The following is a 26,162-nucleotide window of genomic DNA, read 5'->3' on the forward strand; positions in this document are numbered from 1 at the left end:
GATTAAAGGATGGGATTTTGTGGTTGTAATTTTATCTCCACGAGTTTTACAGTATAACCTGCAAGCGGTTGTATACGAGACCAACATTGAACTGTTTTGCCTCTCCCTATGAGCACCTTGGCAAGTCATGCATGATGCACTGTACCATGAAAAAGGCTGATGGGTGAAAGCTCTGCTCACATCCCAAAAGGTCTTTTACATCCAGTCAAAGGCAGGAGTGTTTACCTTGAGAGCTGGCACTAGCTATGCGCTAGGTGTGTCCAGCAGGTCCGTGGTTCTGGAGAGAAGGCCCTTTCACAGCCACAGAGGTGTGTTTGTGCTGCTGCGTGAGGCCATTCAGCAGCCACACAGAGCCAGGATTCTTCTCCGGCCTCGTGCTGAATGAAGGGCTCGCTGTGTTCCCAAGCCCGACCAGACTCTCCTCCCTTCCTGTGTGCCCGGCCCATCCCGCCCGTTCCTTCCTCTTCCCTCTCCCTCCACCCAAGACTGAGGGAGGCTGCCCCATGGCCACCTTGTCTCTCTGCATAGTCCGAATAAGGACCAGCTCCCCCTTCAATCTCATCTCTGTCCCTTAATGCAGCTTTGGACTTCACTCAAAAGCTCCCTCGTTTACTCCGTCTATTGTTCAAATGTTAGAAACATAGTGAAACATACATAAATTCTCTTTGTTTACATAGCTGTACAAATAAACAAAGGAAACGCCTCCTGCTATCTCTTAGTTTGGTATGTGAACTGACAAACACAAACATGCATTTGCACGATGTATGTGTCTTCTTCTTCCAGCTGATAAGCACCATGAGCTCTTTGGCGGAGTACTGTCTCCCCTCCATCCTGCGCACGTTGTTTGACTGGTACAAAAGACAAAATGGACTAGAGGAGGAGTTGCACGAGTACCGGCCTAGAGCCAACACCAAGTCCAAAAAGTGAGAATCGCTACGTTGATTACTGCATGCGACAATGGGTCACTTGTGGAAAATAGAAAGAAGTAATGGTGAAGCTCACATGCAAACCTGTACTATTGTAGCAAACCTGTGCTCTTGTTTTGTTTCTCTCGAACAGCGATGAGCAGCAGAGAGATTATCTAATTGAAAGGAGGGATTTGGCCATCGACTTCATCTTCTCTCTTGTTCTTATAGAAGTTTTGAAACAGGTGACTTGACTTAACTGTTGTGCACAAAAGCTGCCTAGTTTATCCTATTTTCAATGATATAAAACTCACTTAAGTAGAGCTGTTGTGATTTACTGCTGCTGCAAAAGGATACTCATCATGACCGGTAGTTTGTGAATGTGTTGTTTTTGAACATTCCTTCTCACGCCATTGTGTCTCCTGCTTGTTAACTATAGATGCCGCTCCACCCGGTCCTCGACAGTTTGGTCAATGAGGTCATTAACTTGGCCTTTAAGCACTTTAGATACAAAGAGGGGTAAGCTTCTGTCTTTGAGCACCACTCCTTCTTTCCTGTTGCTTTAAGTTTCTCTAAGGTTTGTCTTATTCTGTCTCGTGTTGTGTCTCCTACAGGTATCACGGTCCTAACACTGGCAACATGCACACTGTAGCTGACCTCTATGCAGAAATCATAGGCGTATTAGCCCAGTCCAAGTAAGTAGCAGAGACAGAAGTTTGGTTATATAATGAAGTATTATTGTTTAGTCTTTTTCTGTTTCATCTGTCTTTATTATAAATCTTCATTCTCTGCTCTATTGGGCTTTGGTGTCATAATGGTGTGTTGCCATTCCTAATGCCTTTCTGCAAAACATCTCCCTGTTCAAGAGACTGGAACAGACTGTAGGGACAACACACTTTTGGACAGGTCGCCTTCACACCAAACTAGGACTGGAAATTGACGTGTGTTTATTTGAAGTTTTCAGATCATTGCAGCAAGGAACAAACCCTTTAAATAGAGATATGGTTGTTGAGCCCACTTCATTCCTCCTTTCAAAAGTGCGCTCTGCTTAATTTCCTGCAGAAGATACTTCACTGAGAGGCTTTTATAGAGATCTTTACTTTTCTCTGAGGTCAAGACAGAAAGAAAGAGGTCATGGATTTTACTGTGAACCCGAAAGTATTCAGGTGTAACTCAGTTATATTTGGTGGTTTCTCAATAATAAAAAATAACAGAAACAGCTGTATTCAGTTTCGTATGAGTACACTACCAGGCACCAGAGAAGAGATTAAGAGATGAATTATCTTCTAAATTTAGAACAGCTAGAGAATCCCATCTCTGGTTCAAGTTGGGCAAGGGATCCGGTGCCGGGCCAGGAGTTCATCTTGGGGCACAGACTCAGAGTCTGCATACTGAGGGTAAGACGAGGGGATGATATTTTTGGGAGACGTGCTCCTTGAATATTGTCTATATTCTCTCCCCGTCACGACTCTGAAGTTTGTGGAAGTGCTGATTTGGGATTTGTCTGACTGAGCTATACAGGCATGTCTTTATATAGAATCTCATTTTCTCTTTCTCTCAGGTTTCCTGCTGTGAAGAAGAAGTTTATGACCGAGTTAAAGGAGCTGCGGCAGAAAGAGCAGAGTCCTTATGTAATCCAGAGTACTATTAGCCTGATCATGGGGGTCAAGTTCTTCCGAATTAAGATGTATCCTGTCGAGGACTTTGAAGCCTCTTTTCAGTTCATGCAGGTACAGCAGACTTCTATAATCTATAATGATTGAATAAACCTGCCTTACAGTATAAACTGTATTTGTGTTATAAGCTATAGCTTCACACTCTATTTTCTTCAATTGTGTGTGTAAACACTACATGTATAGTAGTATAATATGTTTTCATTGTGTGTTAAATGAGTTACTACTCTGTTTATTACAGGAGTGCGCCCAATATTTCCTGGAAGTCAAGGACAAGGACATTAAGCACGCCTTGGCTGGTCTCTTTGTTGAAGTCTTGGTTCCTGTTGCAGCCGTAAGTTGGTTTTTTTCCTTCAGTATGTGTTGCATGCATAACAAAATATTTAATTTGGATCGTAGAAGAGCACTACTCTGGATAGGACTGTGTCTCGTCACGTGACCGTGTGTAATGTTGTTCTAGGCCGTGAAGAACGAGGTGAACGTACCCTGCCTGAGGAACTTTGTGGACAGCTTGTACGACACAACCCTGGACTTGTCCTCCAGGAAGAAGCACTCGCTGGTCAGTTAATCGGCAGAAAGAACAAACTGACACTTGATTGTTGGCCTTGTTAGATTTGTAGACCTCTGTTTCGTTTTCACTCTTGACACCCTCTGCTGCATGCTTAGATGTCCTGGATGCCTGTGGTCTCTGCGAATCCTCAAGCATTTCAAGGTTGCTCCTGTGTAATGTTCTCTTCCAACGTCATCGCCCACACTAGAAATAATTTATGAGGGAAGACAGGCGGCCATTTCAAAGCATTAAAAGCAGCATGAAAGCAGTGGAGTATATATAAGCGCATGTAAAGTCTTCAATAAAGCATTTCAACACAGCACTTCACAGTGAAATGGAAGGACAACAACCCTGATAGCAACAGCAAAAAGCATAACAAAAGGAGAAAAGCTCAGCATGCCTTCAAAAGGAAACTGGTCTTACATTGCTGTAATGCAGATATGGTTCAGAGATAATGCATGATTCCTCAAATTACCCACTCGAAGGATAGACTCAAATATTACACCTGGAAACTATCATTTTTCAACCTGTCGTTAAGTCAGTGTGAAGCTATTTTAACATGATGAAAGAGATCTAAACACTGACTGTTCTCTACGCAGGCGTTCTACCCGCTGGTGACGTGCCTGCTGTGTGTCAGCCAGAAGCAGTTCTTCCTCAACAGATGGCATGTCTTTCTCAACAACTGCCTCTCAAATCTGAAGGTAACGCAACCTGGAAACCAGCAGCCTTTAATTCAGACTACAGTAGTCTTTGTTAATCATAGAGGACTGTTCAGATGCATAAAGGTTGTGTGTATCAAATGTGCACAACATTTAATAAACCTTTAGGCTGCCACTTGTTGAAAAGCTGTTCCGTCATTGACTTTGTTTCATATCTGTAATTTATTACAGAGCAGAGACCCTAAGATGGCTCGTGTTGCACTGGAGTCCCTGTATCGACTGTTGTGGGTCTACATGATCAGAATCAAGTGTGAGAGCAACACTGCAACACAGGGGTAAATATCTTAAAACTCCTTGACCTCAGCCAAAGAGGAAGAATGATGTACTGCTTTTACTATTTCTTTCCTGTGATAATAATTTTCAGTCGGCATGGATTCTGGCTTTAGGGGAAGAAAACTAAAAGTACATTCAAGTAGCCTTTTTACTGCAAACCCTCCATCTTTGTTACTGATTGTTTTTGGTGTAAGGAATGCTTTTTTCTTTTCTTTTCCTTTTTTTTATGAACTGGGGTCAGGCCTGCACCAGATTGTCAGTGCCGGTGGCCCACAGGTTTCTCAGCAGCTGTACAGATGTTATTATGAGCCTGAGGCCAGAAAAGAATACCAAATGGGTCAAGCCGGACATTTGAAACGTGTTAATTAGGCCCAAAATAAACTTGTCCTAAAAATAGATTTTCTCTTAATGCAATGGAGTAAACCAAATTATTACAGTTTTCTATGTACTTGTATCAAACTTTTTTTTAAATGCTTGTTAAAGGTATCCTCATAACGTGTTTATTTCTCTGTGTCCACAGTCGCCTCAGCACCATTATTACAACACTTTTCCCCAAAGGCTCCCGCAGTGTGGTCCCAAGAGATATGCCTCTCAATATCTTTGTCAAAATCATCCAGTTCATTGCACAGGTAAACACAATAACGTGCTGTACTGCACGATAGAGAAGTCACACAAATTATAATTCATGTAACTCTATGTTAAATATACCAATACAAGGTATCTCATTGAAACTTGTATCTCTAGACAATCATGACATCACATTTTCACTTTCGTATTTCATTACAGGAAAGGCTTGATTTTGCCATGAGAGAGATCATCTTCGACCTTCTTTATGTTGGGAAACCTGCAAAAGCCTTTAGTCTTAATCCAGAGGTATGCATTCAACATTCACTTGTACAGTTTAATGTGTTTATAGAGAAATGAAAAGAAGAAGAAAATGCCCCATTTAGCCCTTTATCGAAATATAATTATCTGAAAGTGCTCCTAGACTACTGTATGTCTGCTGGACTTACAGCTTTGTGTCACAGCATTTCCCTCAATTGTAAGGCAACAAAACAATCTATAACAATCTATTGTTTAGTTCCTGGAACTGCAGTAACTGCTGATACAATTGATTTTTTTTTCCAGCTAAAGTGGTGTTTCATTGTCTGTTGTGTTTACTCGAAATCTCTCGCAGGACAAATAATGCAACATTGAAAATGGATTATAAAACAGCTGAACTTTTTTGTGCAGAGAATGAATATTGGTCTGAGAGCATTCCTGGTCATCGCCGATAAACTGCAGCAGAAGGACGGCGAGCCTCCCATGCCTAACACTGGTTGCACTTTACCCTCTGGGAATACACTCCGAGTCAAGAAGACATACCTGAGCAAAACGCTGACAGATGAGGAGGCCAAAGTCATTGGTGAGTGACACAGACCGTGGTCAGGGATGCTGAAAATGCCATGCTGTTGCAGACTCAAATAGCAGTGACAGCTTAAGCATCAGATGTGGAATTTAAATGGCCGTTTGCAGATGAGTGACAGCGGTATCAACAGTTTTTCTTTCTCCTCCAGGGATGTCCCAGTATTATTTTCACGTGCGGAAGGCTATTGACCATATCCTCAGACACCTGGACAAAGAGGTGGGACGCTGCATGATGATGACTAATGCTCAGATGTTGAACAAGGAGCCTGAGGACATGATCACGTAAGTGCACACGCCTCTCTGTCAGCCTAGAAACCAAAACATTTGAAGTTAGTAAAACTCACGAGTGTTAAAAGTGGTTTCAGCCCCATCATAAACTCTACCTTAACTTAATTAACCCTGGATGACAATCTGGTTATTTTCCCAGTGCTAGTTCAGTTTACACTTGACAGTTGAACACATTGAAAGCAAGCTCATGCCGTTAAACCTGCTGTAAAATGTGACCTTAACAGAGGTGAAAGAAAGCCCAAGATTGACTTGTTCAGGACGTGTGTCGCTGCCATTCCTCGCATCCTGCCTGACGGGATGTCCAAGCCAGAGCTCATAGACCTGCTCTCACGGTGAGTCACCTCTCTTGAGGAAAGCACCTTTATGAGGAAGACAAAGCACTGGTGGCACACACTCCCACTGCCTGACAAGATAATTAACCTGAAGAGATAGAATCAAGTGCTATTAATGTTTGTGTTTAGGAGAAGGAAACTGCCACACTGAACCAGAACCTGAACAAGAACCTGAATTTCCTGCTATTAACCGAAGATGATAATTATAATACATAATAGGAATGATATATACTGTATATACATGTGTTTGTGTATGTATGTATATATATATATATGTGCGTGTATTTATACAGTATCCACACATAATGGCTATTTACTTTACTGTGTTTAAAACAATGTAATATATGCAGCTTTAATTTTCATTACTGTTTGCTATGTTTGAAGACTCAGAATCTGGGGTTTTGTCCATAGATGACAAAATAGTTTCAATTCTGATCAGCACTTCAACGATCAGTTTGTTTTCTTACACTTCATGCTTATTTCAGATGTGAGGCAACTGGAAGCTTGACAATTTATCTTATTGTACACCGCAGGCAAATTTAAGATAGCTAAATCAAAGAAGTACCTCAGATGAGATGGATTTTTGCACTGTTAACATCCTGCCCGCCGGGTAATCTTCAGGTTAAATTTATCTGGAATGAAACCTTCTCATTGGTAGAAGATAAGGGACTTAATTGAATGCCTCTAAAGAAACCTGCTTGATTCTAGTTTGTCTTTGTCTTCTTTCTCAGATTGACAATCCACATGGATGACGAGCTGCGTCTCATTGCCCAGAATTCTTTGCAAAGTCTGCTGGTTGATTTCTCAGACTGGCGCGACGACGTTCTGTTTGGATTCACTAACTTCCTGTTGCGTGAGGTCCAAGACACTCACCAGGGACTGTTAGACACATCCCTCAAATTACTGCTGCAACTGCTCACACAGTGGAAACTAACGCTGGCCGCCCCAGGGAAGAGCTATGACACCGCTACAGTGCACACAGCAGAGGTATACAGTACCCACCTTTGTGTCAGTTATGACATATTTTTGTGCCTTTCACACGCGGTAAATCACAATTCGACTCATTCGGGTTTATTCCGCTCCAACACTTGACAAATACCTGTTGTAGGAATGAAAATGTTACGTGCTAAAGTCTCATTTTAATCATGCTTTTTTTAAATCCGCTTTTGTTTCATTTCCATGTTTATGTCACAGTTGCTGCAGTCCAGCTCAAGTGTTAAGACGCCTGCAGAGCGAGGTCCTCACTCCACTGTGCTGCATGCAGTGGAGGGACTGGCACTCGTGCTGCTCTGCTCTTGTCAGCTGAGCACCCGCAGACTTGCCATCGCCATACTGAAAGAGATACGAAGTCTATTTATGACCATTGGGCAGTCTGAGGTAAATGGGACAAAGTTAAACTGACAGAATACCTTAAAGTTTGATGACTGAGTTTACAGACTGTGATTTTATGTTTTTTTTGTCAACCGCAGGATGACGATAAACCAATGATAGAGGTCATGGACCAGCTCAGCCCTGTAATCCTGGAGAGTTTTGTCAATATTACAGTCTCCGACACGGTAAGTTGTTTGTAGCTCCAAACTAAACCTGGAGTCTCAGTAGAGATTCATTCACACCGCAGTGAGATGCTCATTCGTTGCGTCTACTCAAGCTACTTTCATGGAAAGATCCGGTGTCATTTAAATATCTAGCCATGTGGAATCTGGTTCACGAAACAGCAAATGCTTGTTACGTCGACTGTAAGACAGAAGCTTGGTTTTGTAATCTGGCGTGTAAAAGAGGAACAGCTGGAACTGAGCAGCTGTTTACCTTTTGACTCTGACTTATGTAATCGTCACGCTCTCAACATGACGCTAAGATTTATTGAGAAAGGGATAATACAGTAAATGTCCGTGTATGCATTATCGAATTGTTTTTCAAAATATTCTATTTGATTATTTAACTGCATTAATTACATTTAAATTATTCTTTATTATTATTTATTTCATTATTCTTAAGCATCAGGATGAAGAGAGAGTCGGAAAAGACATGTTGCTATTTGGACGAGTTGTCCAGTCATCACCTTTGACCCTACTGTGCCACTTGCTTGTTTGCAGGTCCCGCTGCCAGCTGGCCACCACGTGGACCTTCAGTGGCTCGTGGAGTGGAACGCACTGCTCGTAAACAGCCATTATGACATTCAGAGCCCCTCACACGTGTGGATCTTTGCCCAGTCCGTGAAGGACCCTTGGGTGCTGTGCGTATACAGCCTCCTCCGGCAGGACAACCTACCCAAGCACTGCTCGACGGCGCTCAGCTACGCCTGGCCCTACGCCTTCACTCGAATGCAGATGCTCATGCCCCTGGTAGACCCAAAGTAAGTGTCCTTGTTTAAGAACAGCCACTTGATACCACTTCCCCGTTGCATATGATAAACTCCTCCTCAAGATCCCCCGTTCTACACAGCTCAGATAAAGACAATGATTTTCTTTTTGTATGATTCACCAGTAACCCAGTGTATGCGAAGAAGACCAACACGTCTGGCAGCGGGGACAATTACGTCACCCTGTGGAGAAACTACCTGATCCTTTGCTTCGGGGTAGCCAAGCCCAGCATCATGAGCCCCGGCCATCTGAGAGCATCGACACCTGAGATCGCGGCCGCCACGCCCGACAGCGGTGTCAGCTACGATAACAAGGTAGCTGCCTAGCTGTCCTCTGATCTTATTAAGTCCCCGAGTGCTTTGTCTCTCCAGGATCAGGTGTTCATACGGAGCTTGTTGATATTCAAACTCGTAAGCATCTAATTACACAGCAGCTATCTCACATGAATGGAACAGGAGGCCGGTATATTCTTAACTTCACAGAAACACCTTATTGCAGCCCTGTGTAATTAGTGATGTTCAAGCAGCGTGGGTCATTTATGCGTGTGACTGAACCGTCGATGTTTGATGTTTCAGGTTATCGGGAGCCCATCTGTGGCTTGGCTTCTGAAGCAGTTGGTTCCACTGATGAGAGCAGAGAGCATCGAGTTGACAGAGTCACTGGTTCTGGGCTTTGGTCGCACCAATTCCCTTGTATTCAGGTATATCGGAAGGCGTCATTTTTGCTATAATTGATTGACACATTGGTTTTAAAGATGGATAGCAGCACAGCATCAAAATATTATAGCGGCTTATTGAAGTATTGTTGTTGTCTCTTTTCCTTAGAAAATAACAACAGTCTCACTGAAGTGTAATTCGTCCATTTAACAAAATGTATTTACGACGGTTGTTTGATAATGCATTTTACCTTAAGATGACTTGTGTATGTTTTGACTGCCTGCACACAGGGAACTTGTGGAAGAGCTACATCCCCTAATGAAAGAAGCGTTAGAAAGAAGACCTGAGGTTGGTTGATTGTATTTACAGCACAGCACACAACAAAATCAAAACATGCACTGCTGGATGTCATTTGTGAATGAACTGGATAGTGCTCTGTAAAGTTATCAGAGAGCTGACGTGTCTCAGAACATCTCAGTCACTAAATAAAGATTAATAATAATATCACAGCAGGACTTAAGTCATGAAGGATACTTCTTAATAATTGCTTGCAGAACAAGAAGCGGCGTGAACGACGAGACCTGCTGAGACTGCAGCTGCTGCGGATCTTTGAGCTGCTGGCTGATGCAGGTGTCATCAGTGACAGGTTAGTGTGGCATTTGTTGACACATTACAGCCCCGCTGTACAGTATCATACTCACTGTACACAAAGGCGGAGCATAAGTAAGATAACAAAACAAGATCATCAAGATATAACCTTTGTGTTACGTGGCTCCTGAGCATTAATACATGTTGAAAAAGAAGTTGAAATATTTCAGTTTGGTTTGTAATTTATTTCCACTGGGCGTCTCCCTGTTTTTCCGACAGTACAAACGGAGCTCTGGAACGTGACACCCTCGCCCTGGGCGCTCTCTTCCTGGAGTATGTGGATCTAACCCGTATGCTCCTGGAAGCTGAGAATGACAAAGATGCAGAAATCCTCAAGGACATCCGAGCTCACTTCAGCGCAATGGTGGCCAACCTCATCCAATGTGTACCAGGTACTAAAAGATTCAGCCTGAACGGCCTTTCTTTTGAATGCTCTGCGGGTCGGATTGATAAATTGCTGAATAAGTTGTTTTTATTTAGATGCCTGATACAATCAATCTGTCCTTTTTTTTTATCAATTTGTGGATTGTGAATTCTATAATAGGCTCCCGTTCGGCACATCACATGGAGCACAAGACTCCTGATATTGATCTTGATGTGGAGGTAGCCCAAGGGGAGTAGATCCAAAAATAGTGCAGCTTAAGGACAGAGCAGCCAAGGATAGATGATGACTCATGGGTTGCCGAGCCTTCACAGGTCCCCACTGAATGGCTAATGATCTGTCGAGGGACATCAGCACCTTGTTATCATATCGTGAAATGCACTTTTAGTAGTTAGTTAAGGGTTTAAGATGCTTGCATTTTTTTTTTATTGCTGACTCCTTACTCTCTCAATGAGCAGACCTATAACAGACTTTCTTGTCTCCCTCCCCAGTGCACCACAGGCGCTTCCTGTTTCCACAGCAGAGCCTGCGGCATCACCTCTTCATCCTCTTCAGTCAGTGGGCCGGTCCTTTCAGCATCATGTTCACCCCTCTGGACCGCTACAGTGATAGGAATCACCAGATCACAAGATATCAATATTGTGCCCTAAAGGTAAACATACATCATGCAATCCAATGCCTTCCACAAACTATTATATATTTTAATATTACCCCCTAATGCATAGAAGAAATAGAAACATGCGTCTTGGTCTGTTTTTATTCAATTACAAAGCGTACGTTTGAGAACAAGTGCAGAATAAGTCCACAAATGTCCTCTTGTCTATTGTAGAATGATACAGTGAAATATGTTTTGTGTATATAACGATCTAACCTATTTTGCTGACCGACAATCTTTGAAACGAGACGCTGCCACCTTTTGCAATCCGTGTGCTAGCAAATCACTTTTGTGAAACGGCCCCTGCATCACTAGGTGGTGCTGCCTCCGAGAAAAATCCTCCCATTCTTTCTCTGCTTTAAATGTAACGATGTTGTTTGGTATGGACTCTTCTCCCCCCACAAGACGAATACAAACTCAAGTACAGAACACTCTCTCCTGAACTGAAGTGTGACCGTGAGCGTAAATCCGCCCACTTCTATCTTTAGGTTTAAAGCAACAACAGACTTTGTTGATTGGTAAACACGAGCGCTGCTGTGTAAAGTCACACAAAAAGGCTTCTGGGAGCTCAACACGTACCTCCTGCGGGCATTCTGAGCCGTGTGCAGTGTTGCAACTGTTGACTGTTTGTTCTTCCAGGCCATGTCTGCTGTGCTGTGCTGCGGGCCTGTGTTTGATAACGTTGGCCTCTCTCCAGACGGATACCTCTACAAGTGGCTGGATAATATACTCGCCTGTCAGGATCAGCGGGTACGTGGCCAATGCTTTACCACCGCGGTGCATTTAAACAAAGAGCTGACCCAGAAAGCCCCCCTTCTGATCGCTTACTGAGGCCTGCTTTGTCTAAAAGCCCAACAATAGACATTGCCAAGTGCTGGCCATTATCTTGCAGGATTGCTGGCAAGTAGTGAAGAGAGTTTTTGTATCAAAATTAATTTGTCTGATGTTCTCTTTTTTTCCAGTTTACTGTGATACGAGATAAATCACCTGCATGTTTATTGAACACATTCTTCCTTGTCAAAGTTGACTTTGAGCCCTTATCCTATCATTACATGGCTTGATGTGTACCAGGCACTGGGCAGGTAGCCAAGAACATGTAATTCATCATATTTGCTGTGTGACAGAAGTAAAGCTGTTGGAATGATTTTACTCTCCTAGATCTTTGAGAAATACACACAGCCTCAGATATTTGTGTCACGTAAAATCAGGAATACAGGTGATGCTTAAAAATACTGTTGGTGTCTGCTCCTGGCTCAGGTCCACCAGCTTGGCTGTGAAGTCGTCATCCTGCTCCTGGAGCTCAATGCCGACCAGGTCAACCTGTTCAACTGGGCAGTGGATCGCTGCTACACAGGCTCCTACCAGCTCGCCTCAGGCTGCTTCAAAGCCATCGCTACGGTCTGCGGCAGCAGGTAGAAAATCTCACAATCTCTCTGCTATCTGTTCAGCTAGTTAAGGTCAGCTGCCTGTGCACAAACACAGCTTTCATCAAGGGCAGTTATGATCCATCAGGTATGATCGTCCAGTTTTCTAGTCCAAGTGGGGAAACCAACAGCAAACTGGCTCTTTAAAGGATCACCTCAGCTGATCCTCTTAAATGGCTCATTATTTATCTGAAGTTGGACTTCCTTTTGTGCTTTAACTCCAAAAAAATCATCCCAAACATTATGTGGGACACTTAAGATATTAACACTGAACCATTACGTTATTTCTTTCTCTCTGTGTCCTAACTAGCAGAAACTATCCAAGTGATATAGTAACACTGCTGAATCTGGTCCTCTTCAAGGCATCAGACACCAACAGAGAAATCTACGAGATTTCAATGCAGCTAATGCAGGTGAGATACACAAACACAGCTGCTTCTTGTGCTTCTGTGTCGGGTTTAATGGATACATGACACACTTCTCCTCTTTCTTTGAACAGATTCTTGAAGCAAAGTTGTTTGTGTACTCTAAGAAGATTACAGAGCAGAAGCCAAACAGCATCCTCTACGGCACCCACGGTCCACTGCCACCTCTGTACAGTGTCTCCCTGCCTCAGCTCTCCAGCCAGCTGGCCAGCATGTACCCTGAACTCACACTTCCTCTTTTCTCAGGTAGCTGTTTATATCATATCTGTGCTGCGTATGTGGCCACAATAGGGCTAGCCGTGGTATTTCCGCCTGCTGTAATACTCTCACAGGCTTGTCATCTTTTTATGGTTTCCCACTAAATGCTGCGCGCTCATCTTCCAGAGTAGTCTTCCTCTCCCACCACCCACACAAATACTGTATATATGGACCCTCCCACTGACCACAGAAACACTGAGAGCTTAAATCGAGTAAGGGAATCCCAGGCTTAAGTTGAATTCATATGCAGTTCAGGATTAAACTGACGATTATGGTGAAGAGTATCCCCGCTGATGTTATTCTGATGTTAACATTGCCTTTTCCCTGCTTGTTCCAGAGGTTAGCCAGAGGTTTCCCACCACTCATCCTAATGGGAGGCAGATCATGCTGACCTACCTCCTGCCCTGGCTCAGTAACATTGAGCTGGTGGACAGCGGCCTGCTGCTGCCGGTCTTCACACCATGCACCTCGGATTATAACGCTGCTATCCAGACGACCAGCACAGGTTCATCCCACCAACTGCAGGGCACTGGCTGGGGCTCCTTACAGGCCACATCCATGGTTCTCAATAACCTCATGTTCATGACCGCCAAGGTAAAAGTCGTGTTGGGGAAATGTGATGAAATGGGGCATGGGTAATCAGTCAGTGCAGCTAACATGTCGTCTTTCTTTAACCCCTGTGGTCAGTATGGAGATGACCTACCTGGACCAGAGATGGAAAACTCCTGGAATGCTTTAGTCTGCAATGAGAAGTGGCGCAACAATCTGAGGACCGCCCTGCAGTTTCTCATCAGCTTATGCGGCGTCAGCAGTGATACCACCCTCCTGCCATATGTAAGATATATGTATCATTAAGGCCAACTGGAAAACATCATGTAGCTACTTCTTTTTTAGTTTCTCACGTATGTTCTGTGATTTATTTGTTCAGATCAAGAAGGTGGTGATCTATCTGTGCCGGAACAACACCATACAAACCATGGAGGAGTTGATATTTGAGTTACAACAAACAGATCCAGTCAACCCGGTGGTGCAGCACTGTGATAGCCCTCCTTTCTATCGCTTCACTGCTACAAGCAAGGCCTCCACAGCAGCTTCAGGTACGTCTTCATCTAAAACACTCAACAGAGGGAACACCAGTTGAAATTTGTATTTGTGTTTGCTCTGTGGGGAATGTGAAGCGGTGTTGGTGTTAAAGATTATGCTCAGTTGAATTTCATTAAACATACTGTAAAAGTATTTTGCTCTTTTTTTTTTTCTAGGCACCACATCAAGTAGCAATACTGTTGTTGCAGGCCAAGAGAGCTTTCCTGACACAGATGATACCAAGACTGTAAAGGAGCATGAGGAGAGGTAGGGAGCAAGATATTAAAGCGTAACATTAGATGAATTATACTCCTACCAATGCCCATCATGATGATTGTTTTTCTGACCTCAGGCTGAGCCACTTAATGAGAGCCCACAACCGCCTGGAATCACGCTACAGCAACAGCTCAGGAGGATCTTACGACGAAGATAAGAGTGAGTGTATTTCTGTACCAGACACCCTTTGAAAAACTGTAGTTGTCATGAGTGTCTGGTGAGTGTGGAATACACAGGCTGGTTTGGAGGGTAAGATGGTGGCCGGCATGGTGTCATTGATAATGCATGAGCAGTGCAGAGTGTCCTGGGGTGCTTAAAAGGCTTCTGTGAGAACTGGCACTGAAATAAAAGTAGTCAAGCCCAGGGCCTCTGCACTGCTGCCAGTGACCCAAAAACGTCTTTATGATACTCTCTTGGTCTGACTTGGTCCTGCAGACTAATGTGAGTAAGAATGAAAAGCACCCTTTGACAAAATGGAAGTTCTCATGATTTTACATAGTTGTACATTATTTAAATAAATCTCCAATCTGTCATTTGCCCACATGCCATGTCCAGCTGTGGAGTTCCACAAACTCTGATTGCAATTCGTCATATGTGTGTGTGTGCTGGATAAATGCCAGCATTATCATTTTCTGTAATAATTTAGGTGAACCTCTGCCCCCCTATGCTGATTGGCTGATGGTTGTCATTGAGGCCAATCAGCCCCATCCACTGCCCATGCCTCTGAATGGAGGATGTTGGGCTCCACTGGTGGATTTCTTGCCAGAGACCATCACTCCCAGAGGACCACTGCACAGGTTAGACTGCTGCTTTCATTAAGGCAAAATGTGATTCTAATAATAACTAATGAGAGCTGTTTACTTTGAGATCAGACTGATCTTGGACCTTAAATAAACTGTCACAGTTTACCTTTGAATGCCCGCAGATAAAGGCAGCACCACTCAGCTTTTTCACTCTGATGCTGTGCACTTCAAGGTCATGTTTTTGGGGATTAGATATGTTTGGTGTGTGGTTGTGTTTCATTTGATTGAGAGGCTTAGCAGTTGGTGTTTTTGTTTGGTTTAGGTGCAATATAGCGGTCATCTTCATGACAGAGATGGTGGTGGACCACAGTGTGAGAGAGGACTGGGCCATGCACTTGCCTTTGCTGCTACATGCCTTGTTTTTGGGTGAGTTTACATTATTATCAGCCATTCCCGTAAAAATCATCCATGTCATTTCATGATATTTGACGTAATACAAAAAAAAATGTCATGGCAGATAATGTTTAACCCTCGGAACTGCTAGCATTTTTGCTCCTGTAGCATTTTACTTACTGTGGCCTTTTGTCACAGCCGAGTCAAAAGAAACTCTAGTCGTTCAATAACAGCCAACACCGTGTCTCAGTGTTGTCGTACTCAAGATCGATCGAGTGGTCTCAAGACCACTTTTTGAAGGTCCTGTCTGTACATTTTTCCTCTGCCTTGTCTCGGTCTCAGAGAGGACTTTTATTACAGGATCAGTCAAGACCAATGATCACTAAATTGCCTGTGCATTGTCTGATTTATTTATTATCATTACTGTGACCGGATGTAAAACGTCCTGCTTCAAGTGCAACCAATAACTACGAAACAAGAAGAGTGTAATGTGTTAGGTGGATGGTAAAACATAGAACATGTTGAATAAAGATGGTTAAGTTGATTTCAGCTCATTAGATTTCTTTGCTGATAGAAAACAAAGGAACATTCTTCTCTATCAAGAAATTCCTCATGGTAAACTTATACAGTACATACAGTACATACACACATATATGCGTATAAATGTCTTCATTTGTTTTCTGTGGTTGTTTTTTATGGGAATGTGGATATTTCAGATCATCATGAGGAGTGCTTAAGGTTTGCATGTTACACATTTTATCATAAGCTTGTCATGCAGTGGGAGACTTGCACTGGTCTGGTCTTGGCTCAGTTTTGCCCTGCCTTGTTCTTGGTCGACCAAGTCAACCAAGTGTCAACCCCTCAAAGTCTTGGTCTTGTCTCGGTCTCCATACACTCTGGTCTTGGTTTAGGTGGTCTTCTTGACTACAATGCTGCTTTGTCTTAAAGATCACTGAAACAGGTCCGTTCCTTTCCTCAGGTATGGATCACTACCGTACAGAAGTTTTTGAGCACAGCAAACGTCTCCTTCTCCACCTGCTCATCACGTTGTCCTGTAACAACAACTTCCAGGCCATCGCCTCAGTTTTACTGCAGACACGTGAGATCAACGGCACTAAGACCCTCACCTGCAAACCAAGTCTCCAGCCGGAATATTTACCTTCAGGTAAAAAATATGAGCTTTTAGTAATACTCAACAGAGTTTTCTCAACTAAAACACATTGATACTGAAAGGCTTGGAGTAGACCTGGGTCCAGTTGACAGAGCTGCTTGGCTTGACACATTGCTCCTTTCTCTGGCTAATAAAAAACGTCAACAACAGGAGGGGAATGCTACCAACACATCTATCCTTTCAGAGGATGGATAAGGTTCTTATCGGGGGAGAAAATATTTGGACACTGTGCCAAAAGCAATATTGAGCACAGAGGATATCGAAGGTCTTGATTAAAGCATTCCATTCTGCCATTTTCGTCCTCTTGCCCAAATTGAGGCCATCCGCTCGGGCTTGGATAGGCTAGTTTGGCTCCCCCCCCCCCACACCTCTCCCTGTCGATTATTTGTTTTGCAAATGTGAAGAGTATTATTTGTCCATTGGACAGTTTGGATACGACTTGCATGGTAAAAGACAGTGTTCTTTCACACAGCCATTGAGATCCAAAGAAAACATCCCATTTTCCTCTCAGCCTTTGTAACATCTACACTCCCATGTTTATTATATTTGTATGATTTGTGTAATATTTTGCAGAACTAATCAGTTTGTAAATTAACAACAAGCAGATTAAGTGTGCAGTGTCACGACCCGGCTCTTGAGCCAAAACAAAACGGAAGACACACGGGTGGTTAGACGGAAAAGTTTGCATTTATTCTTAACAAAACAAAGACATGGTGCTGCAGGAACGGAGAGAGCTCCCGTCTGCGGCAGGCAGGTCCTATATACCCCTGGGAGACTGGCCAGGTGCTCCCAATTGTACAAGGGACCTGCAAGACAGCACAGACAAGAAAACAAGGGAACGCCCACAGCAGGCCCTGCTTAAAGCCAGAGGCCGTCACAGCAGCGATTTAGTAGTTAAACTTGACAGTTTACCACATGAAATGCATCTTATCAGTAGACAAGGCTAATTGGATTTAAATTCCAGACATGTCAAAACACAGGCCATGCTGCTCCCCAAATGTTCTCTCCTCCAAGTTGCAGTTAGGAAAATAAAATCAAACATCCAACTGAATCGCTGTAACCTGTTTCTGATCACAAACCTGTTCCTCTGTTGTGTTCAGGAGGATGTTCTGACTTCCTACGGGAGTGTCAAGCGTCTCCTGTGCCAGACTCTGGTCTGAGTTCTTCTTCTACATCATCCAGTTTGAGTCTGGGAGGCAGCAGCAACAACCTGCCGGAGATCTCACATGAGGTGGAGGAGCTGGTGGCTTCCAATAAAATGGACGAGAAGACTAACAAGCTCATTGAGTTTTTAACCATAAGGTGCTGATTTAATACGCTGTCATTGAAATCATTTCCAGCAAGTGCACAGTGAAGGCATGTTACACACAGCAGAGATGACCTTCTGATGCGCGGATATGCTTTCTCATATTTCTTGATGTAGATTACCACCTAGTGGTGCTGCCTGCATAGTGCAATAGATTATTTTACAAGTACATTAGATTACATATTTCAATTTAGTGAGTGCAGCTGGCATTTACCATGATTCATTGTACACTTTGGAAATATAAGTTAGTCACTGTCATCTTGCAAACTCTCTTGAGATGTTTAGAATTGGATTTGTTTAGAACTGCTTTTTGCCAGTTTAAGTACGGACAATACTAATCTAAACAAAGCCAGGGTAGCATCTGACTTTGGGCTCGGTACAGCTTATTCAGAACAGTCAGCTAATTGTCCCACTTTCTTCAATAGTGGACCTCCACATAGACACATAGAGAATGTACTGTGTGTTGTTAGTAACTATGAAACTGTTGTTTTATAGAGCATATGGACCACTGTGGTGCCATGAGGACATTTCGGCAAAGAACTACATTTCAAAAAGCACTGGGGAGCTGACAAACTTTCTGCGACATGTGGTTTCTGTGTTCAAAGAGTCCAAGTCAGGTAACCCTTCAGTAAATCCTTCACAGTAACTACTAATGAAGTAAACAGAACCTCACTTTACCACTCAATTATTCTCATTTTCGTGACAACACTCTCATCTGTGACCTCGTTAGATTTCCACCTGGAGCAGCAGCTCAGTGACGTGGCGCTGCAGACGGCCTTGTGTAGTTCATCTCGTCACTACGCGGGCCGTTCCTTCCAGGTGTTCCGGGCCCTCCGGCAGCCCATTTCTGCCCACGCTGTGTCCGACCTGCTCTCACGGCTGGTGGAAGTCGTGGGAGAGCATGGAGAGGAGGTGCAGGTTAGTGCTCTGTGTGTGTGTGTGTGTGTGTGTGTGTGTGTGTGTACATTGCTGCTTAGCAAATGAGTTTGATGCCCCAGATGTTTGACCCTCTTATGAGCACATGAACAAATCTAGTAATCATCTAATGGCAGAAATCCTAGATCATCATTAAAGTCTAATCAGCATATCCTTGAACTACCTGCCCATCAAATATTATTCAAATCTAGCTGTTGCTTTTTAATCTATTATATAATTGAATGATACAAGAAGATCCTCCACAGAACTGCAGTTGTCTTTTTCTCCCTTGCAGGGCTATGTGATGGAGGTATTACTTACACTGGAATCTGTGGTGGATAACTTGGCTGAATGTCTCAAGAACAATGATCTCATGGCCATCTTGACGAGGTTTGTGTCTCCTGTACATATATTTCTGTTGAAAGTATTTTCTTTTTCTTTTTTGTTAAAACATACAGTAACTTCAATTTGTTGTTTGTTTAATTCCAGAGCCTCGTCTCCAGATTTCCTCACCAGTCTCAAGCTGCTGTCCAACAGGAAGAGCACAGGGCAGCTCAATCTTAGAAGAGAAGAGAGGAGCCGACATCAGAGGAGCTCCTCTGTCCCCAAGAAGTTTGGAGAGGCGGACAGGTGGTCCGATCCACCTCGCAGCGCTACGCTGGACCGCATCCAAGCCTGTGAACAGACCCGCAGCTCTTCCTCATCGAAAGACAACATCAACGACCCGACCAATATCAACCACCCCAGCAACCTGCTGGCCACCATCTTCTGGGTGGCCGTGTCACTGATGGAGTCGGACTTTGAGTTTGAGTATCAGATGTCTTTGAGACTGCTGAATAAGCTGCTGGGCCACATGTCGCTAGACAAACAGGAGAACAGGGAGAAGCTGGAGAAACTGCAGAGCCAGCTTCAATGGAGCAGCTTCACTGGGCTCCAGCAGCTGCTGCTGAAGGGCTTCACCTCCGCGTCCACCACTGACCTCACCCTCCAGCTCTTCTGCCAACTCACACCGGTGTCACGAGTGCCTGTGGTGGACACGTCACAAGCCATAGGTACACTGTAGGAAACAGTAGATATGGGGTTGCTAAAACAGATGATTGTTGATATTCTTAGATTTTAGGTGTCTGTAAACCGCTGGTTTGTGGCAGTATTGTAATAATGTAGTGCAGCACATTAAAAAACCATATGTGTATATTTTTATTTGAAATATTGAATGAATTTGTCTGCTTCATCCATTAGGGTTTCCCTTGAATGTTCTCTGCCTGCTCCCACATCTGGTGCAGAACTTTGATGGGCCCACGCCGTTCTGTCAAGACGTTGCCGAGAAGATAGCCCAGGTTTGGCTCCATTAACATGTCTTTCTTCATCTTCCCTTAAAGATAATGTGTTTGAAGCTAATGCTCTTTTTGTGCGCAGGTATGCCTCGAGGAGAAGAACGCTAAGCTCTCCAACCTTGCTCATGTCATGAGTCTGTATAAAACGCACTCCTACACACGAGACTGCTTCTCCTGGGTGAACGTGGTGTGTCGGTATCTTCACGAGGCTTTCTCCGATATCACCCTCAACCTGGTCACTTACATGGCAGAGGTTTGTGCAGCTACATCAGCTGATCATATATTTGCCAAGTGGCAGTAACGGGCTTGTAAAATAATTGTACACTACAGCTTTTCAAAGGGTGCTACATTAATTCATGGCATTTCGTTCTGTTGTAACAGCTGTTGGAGAAGGGTCTCCCCTGTATGCAGCAGACTCTTTTACAGATCATCTACAGCCTCCTGAGTCACATGGACCTGGGTGGAATTCAAGCCAAACCGTTCAACATGGAGGTGCTCAAGACAATTGAGAAATTTGTCCAGGTGAGATTGACTATGTGTCCTACTGCAGATAATTAGTTTAAATATGTGGTGACAGTGTGCCTCACATTGATTTTCAGTCAATGGCTGTATATATTTTTTTTAATAAGTTTTGTGGTAACACTTTTACTCTTTGAGATATATGTGCTCGTAAAGGGAAAACATTCAGATCGCCTGCGTCAGATGTTATCATTGGAAACCTTTCGGCATCGTGCTCTGAGTAAGAGTCTTGTGTTCCCTGTTCCTTTTGTAAGTGTTCATGGGGAAAAAAAGGAGGGGAAGAAAAGCTGTCTTGTGTCAGTGCAGTCAATTTGTAGACACACCCAAACTATAAACAGTCTGCCCTTCTGCCACAGGCTCTGCTTATTCTCACACCGAGTCCACTTTCCTTCATTGGCCAGAACACTTGTCTCTAAAAATAGAACCACATTAAAACACACAGAAAGACATGTGCGGTTGTTTCTTTCGAAACATGTGGTTGTGTTGTTTTTTTGTCTGCGTGTACGGGTGAATTGATGTGTGTATGTCTGTGTCAACTACAGACTGTCCATTGGAAGGAAGCATTGAATATCCTGAAGCTGGTGGTTTCTCGATCAGCCAGTTTGGTGCAGCCGTCATCCACACAAAGTGTCCTCTCCTATGAGGACATCAGCCGCGTATGGGACCGCTCCTCCAAAGCTTTGCCTGGGAAAACGCTGGATTTCCACTTTGACATATCTGAGGTTAGAGACACTTTCTCTTTTACCGTGTTCTTGGTTTGAAAGTCCCTGTAGCTCGGGGAGAGCTTAATGCTTGTCTGATTTTCCCTGTATTTTCCAGGGAGCGGTGCTTGTTGAGGTTGTGTGTAAAGCTTTTTGGAAAGGAAACAATTCTTCCCCTTCCGTAATGCTGATATTTCTTTTTGACCAAACCCCTCGAGATTAACTTGAAAGCTCCAAAGTTAAACACAATTAGCCAAGCAAGAGCTGGAAAGTGGTGTCAAAGATACAGACAGAGTGGTGTATGTGTGGGAACTAAACAGGGAGCTATTTGGGCAGTTCATGAATGGCAGGAAATGATGTCAGCTCTTTGCTGCCGTCCTTTGTATGTGAATCAGTCACTTTTAGTAGATAGCCAACAGTGTGTGAATCTAGTGGGATAAAGCAGAGGAAAGGTTTGTTTTTCCTCAAATGCTTCACGCATTCGTAATAACGAGTTGAGTATAAATTGTGAACATTGATAAAAGATAAATGCCGTTTTTAAAAGATAAAACGTGAAATATTGATCACTGTACGGTCATCTCGGATAAAAACAGGAGCTGCTATGGAGCCTGAGTCATTGATTGACGAAGCAGAGAGTGACTTTCTCCTCTTCTAACTTTCCCTGACTCATCGAGGTTTCTGTCTGCACGCGTCTGTCTTTGTTTGCGTCCGCGCTGTTAGACGCCAGTGATTGGTCGGCGTTTTGACGACCTGCAGCGTTCTCCAGGCCTAGATGTGAAGAGCAGGAGCACAGCAGTGACCCGCAGCACCTCCTCCACCTCCTCTGGATCCACTTCCAACAACGTTCTGGTGCCAGTCAGCTGGAAGAGGCCTCAGTCTTCCCAGGTGAGCACTTCTGCCCTTTCCTTCTTAGAATAATGCTCATAAATATGATGGGGGATGATTTGATAATGGCTCTATTTGGTGCCTATTTAATTCATTTTATTTGCATCTTTTTGTGAAAAATATCTCCACAGAAAAGAACACGGGAAAAACTGGTGAATGTATTGTCTCTGTGTGGACAAGAAGTGGGGCTCACAAAAAATCCTTCGGTAAGATACACTTTATTTTAGCAGTGCTCTGAATTGTAATACTCGCCGTAAGCCCTTCTTAATTTGCGACTCTTTGTTGCTCTTGTAGGTGATCTTCTCCAGTTGTGGGGAGCTGGACCTCATGGAGCACCAGCCCAGCCTGGTGTCCTCCGACGACGGGACCCGGGAGCCAGACAACACGGACGACACGACTTCAGAGCAACAGTTCAGAGTCTTTAGAGACTTTGACTTCCTCGATGTGGAGCTTGAAGACGGAGAGGTGAGTTTCAGGACCTCAAACGTTTTGAAACAAGAAAACAATTCATTCTCCTTCTCACCCCCTCGCACATTTGATTGAAAACAAACATTGTCAGACTTGTGAAGCAAAAGCAACAAAAAAGCAACATGACTGACATCAGCACAAAGGTGCCAGAGTATTTTACTCCAAAGAGCACTCGTATACTGTCCTGGGTCAGGTTGCCTGCTCTGAGTAATGGGGTTTCTTTTTTCTGTTTTTTCTGTCTGTGCTATCTAGGAGCTACAGGTAAGTTTAGTCATGTTACATTTTCTTTAAAAGAGCGTTTGCTTGTGTAGATCATTTAGTGAACTGCCACACTGATGGCAAAGAGAAACAAATGTGTGTGCATGCCTTGTAATTTACAAAACCGATTCTGCAATGTTCATGTAGTGTAAGAGAGATATATCCACACAACTCGTAAGTATTAGAAACACAGTAGGTTTAGCATATAGACATCACATCACATAGGACTAGTAGTCTTAAGTCACAGTCTGATACAGTCACCAGTGAAACGCAACATAAGGTATCTTTAACCAGGATTACTGATTCATGTATATAACCTCAGTTTTATTAAACAGTCTTTAATTCTTTTTTCCTGGTTATAGAGAGAAAACTGTTTTTTTTTTTTATATTTTACACACAGCTGACCTATATTAGAGTAACATCTCCCCCCCTTCATTTAAGTTGCAGATCTCACTCGATTTTACAAAATATAGTATGTGCACTCAGTTGTAGGTCTCATTTGTACATAGAACTGTAAATGTAATTGCAGATGGGATGTTATCGCCATCTACAGACACAGTACAAACAGAAACTGTGTTCAGTTTCAGCTATTCTCATACACATCACACTGAAATCCTTATTTTTGAAATACAAACAGTAAGTTAAACACCTTACCATGTGTACACTTATTTATTTAATAAGTTCATGCAGTTAACTTTTCTGTTGGTTTACCTTGAGGAGAAGAACATTAGACTCTCTCAAGTCAGTTCTGTCAATTTACACTGAAGCCCAAATGCTGATGATATACACATTGTTGTTCACATTGTTTACCGCAATAACGTTGCTCTCACTGATTACATTTAACATCACTCATGTTGCATTGTTCAATTATGAATATCTCTTTGTTTCATTTTAGTACTTCTTAGTCAAGCTTAGAAACCACAGTAACATCTTGCCATTTTCAGCAAAGTGATGCTGTGGGAATAACACATCTCTGTGCATGTAAAGCTGCACACTTTGCACACTGGAAAACAGTGTCAGCTGTTCTGCCAGTGCCTGCTTGAATTTCAGACTGAAAACTAAAACAAATGCTGTGGTCGGCAAAAGTGCGATGCTGTCAGTTTTTAAGTTAATGACACCACAACAAGTCGAATGGCCTGACAAGTTTTTTTTGACCACATACAAACTTTGTTTTTGTTCACAAATGGTTTATTTTAAAAGAAAAAGAAGCTGAGAGACCAAAGTCAAAGCCTTTACTTCCTATCAGTGGCAGGAGGCATTAAGCTAATCGCCACAGGAACTCTCCCTTGTCGAATCTGTTGATGTGGAGCTTTGGTGGAATGTGGAAGTTGGCTGAGTCCAGCTGAAAAGTCACTCCGCATTTTAAACAAGGAACAGACAAACTCAGGGGCTAAAGACCTGTAAATATTTAAGTCCGACAATATCAGAGTGTTTTTACATCCATATTTTTCTGCCAGTTTCACCATCATCTTGGCTATTTGGCTGTAGTTTGAGGAAACTCTCTTTGTGAGGATACTATGCTCCAGTATTCCCTCCATTGTTAGCTATGAGGGGAACAACCTCCCTCAGAGACTAGCCCCTCCCTGAACCTGCACTGCATGGTTGCGTGAATGTGTGTATACGGAATCGTTTTGCGTGTGCATGTGTTTGTGTTGGATTGTGCTTCACTTCTTGGAACTTACTTGGTAACTTAACATCATTCTGTGTTGCAGGGAGAGACTATGGACAACTTCAACTGGGGTGTGCGTAGACGCTCCATGGACAGTCTGGACCGGAGTGACCTGCAGCCCCTGGAGGAGAGTCAGCTGTCCAGCAGCATGCCCAGCCTCTGCAAGATCACCCGTGAAGACTCAGACGAGTCGTCTGAGGAAGATTCCCTCATCGCCAGCCAGAGACTCTCCCAATCACAGCTCGTAAGTTCACTTCCAGCTGTATGCCAATAGATTGATGTCATAATGGAGGGAAAACCTAGCTGTTAAAGCATCAGGAAACATATCTTTATCACAGGGTATGTGCAGGTTTTGAAAAGTCCAAAATACAACCATATTAAAGCATATTGAATTTCATTTTGGTGGACATAATTCGCTAACCAACAGCCAGTAAAACATAACATTAATTTGCATTCTATGTGGTATTTAAAACATCTAAAAAGGTCTTACATTTTACTTGGTGAACCCTGCAGAAACATAATCCCTGACAAACCATATTGGCAAATGAAAGCTACTTAGGGCATTCAGAGGATACATTATTAGTATCTTGGACAATCTATGAGCTCTCCTCTTGTGCCCCCCTCAGGTTATTGTCTACTTTGCACACATAATATCTGATAATTTAATTTGCTGAGCACATTCATGCTCCCAAGTGAATAAGGCCTTTCGACGTTAATAACCATTAAGCTTTTCCAACCACAGGATCAAATTTTAAAATCTCAAAAAAATAGCAAAATTATCTGCATCCTGTTTGTTCGTCTGTAAATTGTAGGCTTTAATGAACACTGCAGTGTCCAGGGGCAGCTAGCAGAGCTTTAAAGGTTTGCATCATCTTTCTGTTATCCCTCGACCACTGGTCCTCTTGCAGTATTAGCTCAAGTTTGTGGAAACCGTGGTGGCAGATGGAAAGCCCATGTGTCCAAACAGCTGTCATCCCACTCCTCTCTTGTTCCTGATTAGTTAGCCAGTCTACCACTGTCGGTGCTTACAGCTAATTCAGGGATGTTGACTTTGCAGCATTATAGTTTTTAATCCAGTGTTTTGAGCTCTGCTTTTTTCTGTTTCTAAAAAAAAATATTTAGAGAAGATTTCAACAAATTTGACTTTGTCTCTTTTGCAGATGGTCAGCCTCTCTCCAACAGCTGAGATCAGTAACAGGGACTCTCCTTCTGCCTTTTTCGATACAACCTCAGCTGATTCAACTCCCCATAACACCAAAAATCCTAGTTTCGATGTCCAACTGCCAGAGGACTCGAAGCAGCGGGTGAATAAGGGCTTCAGAGTGTCTGAGATACTGGGAACTACTAATTCCTATCGCAACTCCATACTAGAGTTCTTCACTAATTTTGCCAAATAGGGAGCTATTCTGTTGCATCTTTTCTTGGGAAGTGTCTTGGATGTTTTATGTGCTTTGGGTTCAGTCTTTGTAAAGTATTATTTTGTGGC

The 26,162-nt window shown here is 43.2% G+C and overlaps 1 protein-coding gene across 1 annotated transcript in view; it reads left to right on the forward strand.

Moving 5' to 3' along the window:
- The window catches only part of frya (furry homolog a (Drosophila)), a 41,708-nt gene that overhangs the window by 10,223 nt on the left and 5,323 nt on the right, over window positions 1–26,162 (forward strand). Inside the window, exons 4-54 of the mRNA XM_076100694.1 lie at window positions 784–923; window positions 1,060–1,150; window positions 1,345–1,424; window positions 1,520–1,600; window positions 2,467–2,635; window positions 2,820–2,912; window positions 3,039–3,137; window positions 3,728–3,829; window positions 4,019–4,122; window positions 4,641–4,749; window positions 4,907–4,993; window positions 5,354–5,525; window positions 5,677–5,809; window positions 6,040–6,147; window positions 6,879–7,134; window positions 7,342–7,524; window positions 7,617–7,703; window positions 8,241–8,500; window positions 8,632–8,821; window positions 9,083–9,207; window positions 9,454–9,511; window positions 9,718–9,809; window positions 10,031–10,203; window positions 10,685–10,845; window positions 11,488–11,598; window positions 12,106–12,260; window positions 12,586–12,685; window positions 12,772–12,943; window positions 13,293–13,549; window positions 13,643–13,789; window positions 13,884–14,052; window positions 14,215–14,305; window positions 14,391–14,473; window positions 14,961–15,111; window positions 15,380–15,483; window positions 16,430–16,615; window positions 17,725–17,923; window positions 18,423–18,544; window positions 18,658–18,845; window positions 19,138–19,232; window positions 19,332–19,894; window positions 20,082–20,179; window positions 20,259–20,429; window positions 20,558–20,698; window positions 21,238–21,417; window positions 22,117–22,281; window positions 22,413–22,487; window positions 22,576–22,746; window positions 23,002–23,010; window positions 24,720–24,920; window positions 25,837–26,064. Of these exons, the coding sequence (XP_075956809.1) occupies window positions 784–923; window positions 1,060–1,150; window positions 1,345–1,424; window positions 1,520–1,600; window positions 2,467–2,635; window positions 2,820–2,912; window positions 3,039–3,137; window positions 3,728–3,829; window positions 4,019–4,122; window positions 4,641–4,749; window positions 4,907–4,993; window positions 5,354–5,525; window positions 5,677–5,809; window positions 6,040–6,147; window positions 6,879–7,134; window positions 7,342–7,524; window positions 7,617–7,703; window positions 8,241–8,500; window positions 8,632–8,821; window positions 9,083–9,207; window positions 9,454–9,511; window positions 9,718–9,809; window positions 10,031–10,203; window positions 10,685–10,845; window positions 11,488–11,598; window positions 12,106–12,260; window positions 12,586–12,685; window positions 12,772–12,943; window positions 13,293–13,549; window positions 13,643–13,789; window positions 13,884–14,052; window positions 14,215–14,305; window positions 14,391–14,473; window positions 14,961–15,111; window positions 15,380–15,483; window positions 16,430–16,615; window positions 17,725–17,923; window positions 18,423–18,544; window positions 18,658–18,845; window positions 19,138–19,232; window positions 19,332–19,894; window positions 20,082–20,179; window positions 20,259–20,429; window positions 20,558–20,698; window positions 21,238–21,417; window positions 22,117–22,281; window positions 22,413–22,487; window positions 22,576–22,746; window positions 23,002–23,010; window positions 24,720–24,920; window positions 25,837–26,064 (7,485 nt within the window). The remainder of the gene's footprint in view (window positions 1–783; window positions 924–1,059; window positions 1,151–1,344; window positions 1,425–1,519; window positions 1,601–2,466; window positions 2,636–2,819; window positions 2,913–3,038; window positions 3,138–3,727; window positions 3,830–4,018; window positions 4,123–4,640; window positions 4,750–4,906; window positions 4,994–5,353; window positions 5,526–5,676; window positions 5,810–6,039; window positions 6,148–6,878; window positions 7,135–7,341; window positions 7,525–7,616; window positions 7,704–8,240; window positions 8,501–8,631; window positions 8,822–9,082; window positions 9,208–9,453; window positions 9,512–9,717; window positions 9,810–10,030; window positions 10,204–10,684; window positions 10,846–11,487; window positions 11,599–12,105; window positions 12,261–12,585; window positions 12,686–12,771; window positions 12,944–13,292; window positions 13,550–13,642; window positions 13,790–13,883; window positions 14,053–14,214; window positions 14,306–14,390; window positions 14,474–14,960; window positions 15,112–15,379; window positions 15,484–16,429; window positions 16,616–17,724; window positions 17,924–18,422; window positions 18,545–18,657; window positions 18,846–19,137; window positions 19,233–19,331; window positions 19,895–20,081; window positions 20,180–20,258; window positions 20,430–20,557; window positions 20,699–21,237; window positions 21,418–22,116; window positions 22,282–22,412; window positions 22,488–22,575; window positions 22,747–23,001; window positions 23,011–24,719; window positions 24,921–25,836; window positions 26,065–26,162) is intronic.

This window comes from Anarhichas minor, unplaced genomic scaffold (genome assembly GCF_050575085.1).
Source record: "Anarhichas minor isolate MPS153535 unplaced genomic scaffold, ASM5057508v1 ptg000026l, whole genome shotgun sequence".
Classification (NCBI taxonomy): Eukaryota; Metazoa; Chordata; class Actinopteri; order Perciformes; family Anarhichadidae; genus Anarhichas; species Anarhichas minor.